At 39.7% G+C, this 6,277-nt stretch overlaps 1 protein-coding gene across 1 annotated transcript; it reads left to right on the forward strand.

Annotated features, from left to right (window-relative positions):
• The first annotated feature begins 1,641 nt into the window (after positions 1–1,641).
• NPBWR1 (neuropeptides B and W receptor 1) lies at positions 1,642–3,100 on the forward strand. The gene has a single exon (XM_042465871.1). The coding sequence runs from the start codon at positions 1,642–1,644 to the stop codon at positions 2,635–2,637; it is 996 nt and encodes a 331-aa protein (XP_042321805.1). The 3' UTR covers positions 2,638–3,100.
• Positions 3,101–6,277: the final 3,177 nt, after the last annotated feature.

Genomic DNA, 6,277 nt, shown 5'->3' on the forward strand with positions numbered 1-6,277 from the left:
TAGGTGAAGTAATTCATGGCTGGACACCTTACAAAAGGTGACAGAGCTTCAGATGGAATTTCTGCCCTGAATTATTTAGCCTCAAAACCTTTACTTTCACTTATACTTGAAAACTATTGGAGTCTAGCCATGAATAGCTTATTCTAAATGCAATAGACTGCTATGCAGTACTCTGATGTTTCAGAATATTTCCTACGAGAAAAACCTAAAGATAGTGGAGCGTAGGTTTTTTTTTGGGGGGGGGGTTGGTCATTTAATAACAAGCAGCTAATATAGGGGAGGAATAATAACTTAATCATATATCTATGCACGTGTGTGTGTGTGTGTCTGTGTGTAAATCTCTCAACATGGGACCAAAGAGATTTAGGTCTATAAAGATAACAAACAGTGTGAAGACACTTGTGCTCTCATTCAATCAAAGTGGGTCATTTAATGACACTGAACCTTAAGTTCATAACAAGAGGAATCTGCTATATTTTCCCCTTTCCATACAGGAAAAGTTGCATTATTAAAAGCAAACTGATTTTTTTTTCACAATCAGATATAGAATGAAGAAATTAACAAGGAATTGGCAACTGTCCCAGCTGCTGCCACATCAAGCTGTTAGCAACTTCTGAGGAAACAGATCTTTAACAACAACAGCAGCAGCAAAAGAGATAATATGAACCTGCTGGTCTGCTAATTGACCTGTAAGCTGAAATCATCCATACTATGGTAGCACCTGTACTCTGTTTTCCACCTCAGGAAATGAGAATAGGATTTGGAAGGAGCCACTCAGAACTCAAGCTCATAGAAACAGTTCAGAGACGCAGCTACTGAGGAGCTGTCCAGTATTTCAGCATCACAGCACTACGCTTGGGATTTGCAGCATGCTACTGAGCCTCCACAGCAGAGGAATCACAAAAGGATGCAGAAAAGGAAAACAGAGCCATGATTATCAAGGTAAGGGAAAGATCCTAAAGATTAACTAATGATTCAGGCTATATTGCATATGCTAAAAAGCACATGTATAGTTGGGAGAGATATACCTATGAGTGAATGAGCAGGATAGAGATGTAACCAGCATGCAGATGGGAAAGAGTTTCATTTAGGATTCTTTAAAAAAAAACCACAACTGTATTTTATTTTGCCCACACAGTAATATCTGCAATGTATTATCTCTATGCCATGCAAGGAAACAAAATGATTTTTTAAAAGATGAGAAGCAAGCCTATTTTGGGCTTAATAATAAACATTGTATATATATTTCATGGCACTGTTGAGCTTATTTTTTAAAAAAGTCAAGGAAATGTTGAAACTTACTTATATTTAAACTTTATTTGCCTTAGGACATCTGGACAGTAGGAGTGATCTAAAGTGGAAAGATTAAAAAGAAGCATGAAGCAAGCAACTCATTGAGTGATGGGCTGCACTATGGGTTTAGGTAAAAGAAAAGGAAAGTGCTAGGCAAAGTAACTTGCATGCAAATTTGCTTGTTTCAACCAGCTGCAAGAATAATGGATTTGAAACAAATCTCTGATGCAAGGCTTTTCAAATGGATTGATCTCACATACAAAATTTTGTAAAAAGGTCCAAGACTATCAACGTAACCTAAACTAAACAGCATTTCTCAGAGGAAAGTGTTCCTTGTGACTCAAGACAATGGATAATTTTTCATCTCAACCTGAATTGAATGTTTCCTGTACTGATGTGGATATTGGTTGCTACAGGAGGGGACACTCTTGGTATAATGTGTCAGACCCACAACTGATTCCCAAGTACTATATTGCTATGCCCATCATCTACTCTGTGATCTGTGCTGTGGGACTCACAGGAAATTCTGCTGTCATTTATGTTATCTTAAAGGCTCCCAAAATGAAGACAGTCACCAACATTTTCATCCTAAATCTGGCAATTGCTGATGAACTCTTCACTTTGGTGCTTCCTATTAACATTGCAGATTATCTGCTTCTTCAGTGGCCCTTTGGTGAATTCATGTGCAAACTGATTATCTCCATTGACCAGTATAACATTTTTTCAAGCATTTATTTTCTAACCATCATGAGCATTGATCGATACCTGGTAGTGGTGGCCACTGTCAAATCAAAGAAAATATCCTATCGCACCTACAGGGCTGCCAAGACAGTGAGTCTGTGCATCTGGGTTTTGGTCACAATCATTATCTTGCCATTTAGCATCTTTGCCCAGATACATACTGAAGAGGGGCGGTCCCAATGTGTCTTTGTTTTTCCCAGTCCTGAGAGTTTCTGGTGGAAAGTGAGTCGCCTCTACACCCTGATCTTGGGTTTTGCCATCCCTGTATCTACCATTTGCATCCTGTACAGCACCATGCTCTACAAGTTAAGACATATGCGCCTCCACAGTAATGCCAAAGCCTTGGACAAAGCAAAAAAGAAAGTGACAATAATGGTGCTGATCATTTTGGCAGTTTGTCTGTTCTGTTGGACCCCCTATCACCTCAGCACTGTTGTAGCCCTGACTACAGATATTCCCCCAACCCCACTAATTATTGGAATCTCCTATTTTATCACCACACTGAGTTATGCTAACAGCTGTTTCAATCCATTCCTTTATGCCTTTTTAGATGATACATTCCGGAAGAGTTTTCGAAAGTTGGTTGAATGTGGAACTTCCTAATAAAATCCCAGTCTATTTGTAACACCTTTTCTGGTGAGGTAATGAATTTTGGAGAAAAAATATGAAACACAATCAGAAGAGAGAAGCTCTGATAATGGACCAGGTCTCTGATAAATAATCAGGATCAGCTAGCCTACTTCATCATGAAATGTTACTGATTTGATGAAGAAATTTGCTGTGCCACCACTGTACTTTGTCTGTGGCAATTCTTTCCTCCTCTTCTCATTCTCTCCATTCCCTTTTTTCTTCCTCCACTTTGTCTTGTACTTGTACTTCTGTTCATTATGGGTCATCATTTCTAATATGATATGCAATATAGGTTCCAGGAATGTTTAAAAAAGAAAGAAGCAAACCATAACAACCTATAAAGAGGACACCAATCATTGATGAAGAAAATTATTTGATCTTGAAAGTTTTGGGGTTTTGTAAAGCCAAATAAAGATATACAGAGTGTCTTTGCATAATGAACCTGAAATGTGTTAGTTTAATGGATCACCATACAAACTGGGATACAGAAGGTATAAAAGAAATAAGAAAAATACAAATTATACAAAAAAATGTCTAGAAACAGAGACACTAAAAATGTATAATCTCTAAAATTAATGCAATACTAATGTATTCACACCGGAAGGCCACCACACTAAAATATTGTAACACATCCAAGCCACATTTAAAAATATGATGACACAACCAAATTCATTTCAACCTGATTTGTCAGTGGTAATTTTTCTACAATAATCAAACAACTGAAAAATATTGTCTAGAACAGTGGTTCTCAACCTTCCTAATGCTGTGACCTTTTAATACAGTTTCTCATGCTGTAGTGACCGCCAATCATAAAATTGGGGTGTCTCGGTTTCTAAAACCATCGGAAATATGTGTTTTCTGATGGTCTTAGGCGACCCCTGTGAAACGAGCATTTGACCCCCCCCCCCAAAGGGGTTGCAATCCACAGGTTGAGAACTGCTGGTCTAGAACTTTGTCTATTGAAGAAAAGTATATTTCATACCACTGGCAAAGATTTAGGTTGAAATTGTTTGAATGTTTCATATTTCTAATATAATTTGGATAGAATGCATTATTTTAGTACTTAGCACAATATTTTAGATGTAATACCTTTTTAATGTCTATATTTCTGTATTTTTTCAAAAAGTGTAAATTATTAAATTCTGTCTACATTTGTATTGTACTAATTTATTGCATGCATTTGACATCCCAATTTTCTTTGGTGATTCACTGTTTCATGTTGTAATTCCACCTCCACTCCCCCTTTGTTTGGTCTTGACACTAATTTTATATCTGCATTTAATATAACTTGGTGCATTGACTTCCTCTATCTTGTTCTATTATGAAATTGTTGTACATCTGGTAAGTAACAAGTTCTGTGGCAATGTTCTCCTGTGGCAGAAGTAAGGAACCATTTTTCTGTTGAGGGTTGTATTTCTTCAGGGGAATTGTGAGGAAACACAGTAGCAATATTAATGGTGTGCAGAAACAGAACAAAACATGGGCAGGCCATTGCTTTTCTCTCTTACTCTTGGCTTCACAATCTCTCTCTTTTCCTCTCCCTCAGCCACCTCTCTGCTAACCTTCTAGTTGCCTCCTCTTCCCTTCACATCCAGCAGGGTTCTGAAGAAGAATAAGTTTGTTTTGGGTGGCTAGATGTTTGAATTCCTTGCTTGCAGAAATCTTTGACAATTCAGCCAAGAGTTATATGTAGCTTGGGCCTATACGTCTGCTAACCTTGTAGAGATATAAGGTTGCAGCTGCATTGCAAAATTAATGTAGTTTGACACAATGTTAACTGTCATAGCTCCATCCTGAGGAATCTTGAGATTCGTAGTTTTCTGTGGCACCAGAGCACTTTAACAGAGAAGCCTAAATATTTCACAAAACTATAAATCCCAGAATTCCATAACATTGGGCTGTGGCAGTTAAAAGTGGTGCCGAACTGCATTAATTCTGCATTGTAGATGTAGCTCAGGTCTAGTTTCTCCCATATTAAGTTCTATAGAGCATTATCAGTTTGGAAACACAAGGTTCCTCTTCCTCTTCTTCCATATCCTATTTTTGCTGCTGCTGCTGCTACTACTGCTACCTTAATAGATTAGAAAAGTGGGCCAAAACTAATAAAATGAATTTCAACAGGGAGTAATGTAAGGTACTACACTTAGGGAGGGAAAAAAATGAAATGCACTGATATAGGATGGAGGTCACCTGGCTTGACAGCAGTACATGTGAAAGGGATGTAGGAATCCTAGATGACCACAAGGTGAACATGAGTCAATAGTGTGATGTGGTAGCTAAAAAGGCCAATATGATTTTAGGCTGTATCAATAGAAGTTCAGACTCTAGATCAAGGGAAGTAATAGTGCCATACTATTCCGCTTTAATCAGGCTTCGCTTGGAATACTGCACCCAGTTCTGGGCACTACAATTCAAAAAGGATGTTGAGAAGTTGAAGCGTATCCAGAGAAGGGTGACCAAAATGGTGAAAGTTTTGGAAACTATGCCCTATGAGGAGTGACATAGGAGCTGAATATGGTTAGCCTGTAGAAGATACTGTTAAGAAGTGATATGATAGCTCTGTTTAAATATTTGAAGAGGCCTCATGTTGAGGACAGAGCAAGCTTGTTTTCTGCTATTCCAGAGGCTAAGGAGATTATTGCACAGTAAAGTCCCGCTGGAATAGATGTGGGATCTATAACTCAAAGATAGATCCTATTGCATTGCTCCATGGCCGGACAGTAGGCAATCTATATACAACCTGGGCTTCTCTCAGCTTCTCCTTCAGCTTTTCAAGAACAAGATCAAAAAGATGCCAGCCGCAGCTACTGGTGAAACATCAGGAATAAACTCTTCTCGAACATGGCATCATAGCCTTCAACACCAACAAAAAACTGTGGCTGCCAACTGTCAAAGCCTTTGACTTCACATGGGATCAAAAACATTTTTGAAAAGCTGTGGGAGTAGCCTGGAGAAGCCGGGTTGCATATGGGCTGCCTACTGCCTAGCCACGGATCAATGCAATAGGATCTGTCTTTCACTTTTAGATCCCATGTCTATTCCAGTGGGACTTTGCTGTATGATAATCTCCTAAAACATGGAGCAACGGATGCAAGCTACAGGGAAAAGGATTTGAACTCAACATTAGGAAGAACTTCCTGACAGTAGGAGCTGTTCAGAAGTGGAACCCTCAGAGAGTGGTGTAGGCTCCTTCTTTGGAGATCTTTAAGCAGAGGCTGGATGGCCATCTGTTGAGGGTGCTTTGATTGTGTGCTCCTGCATGGCAGGGGGTTGGACTACATGACCCTTGAGGTCTCTTCCAATTCTAGGTTTCTAAGGGGCTAAACAGATCACCCCTTTGGAGTGGCTTGCTGCTGCCCCTTTCAGTGCCGGATCGGGACTGCAGCAACTACATGACATAGCCCCAATCCACCCTTTCCCCAACGCTAAAAGGAATGGCAAAATACTGCTCCTTTTTGCACCGGGGAAGAGGCAACTTTGCCGCTGTGGCTGCACTTTCCGGCACTCCTTTTGATGCTGCACCATCTGGACACACTGCCAAAAGAGTGTCATGATGCTGCCCGCCATGTGGTTGGGTGCACGGTGTGACAGCAGCATCAGGGAAATACTGAGG

This window comes from Sceloporus undulatus, chromosome 4, assembly GCF_019175285.1.
Source record: "Sceloporus undulatus isolate JIND9_A2432 ecotype Alabama chromosome 4, SceUnd_v1.1, whole genome shotgun sequence".
Lineage (NCBI taxonomy): Eukaryota > Metazoa > Chordata > Lepidosauria > Squamata > Phrynosomatidae > Sceloporus > Sceloporus undulatus.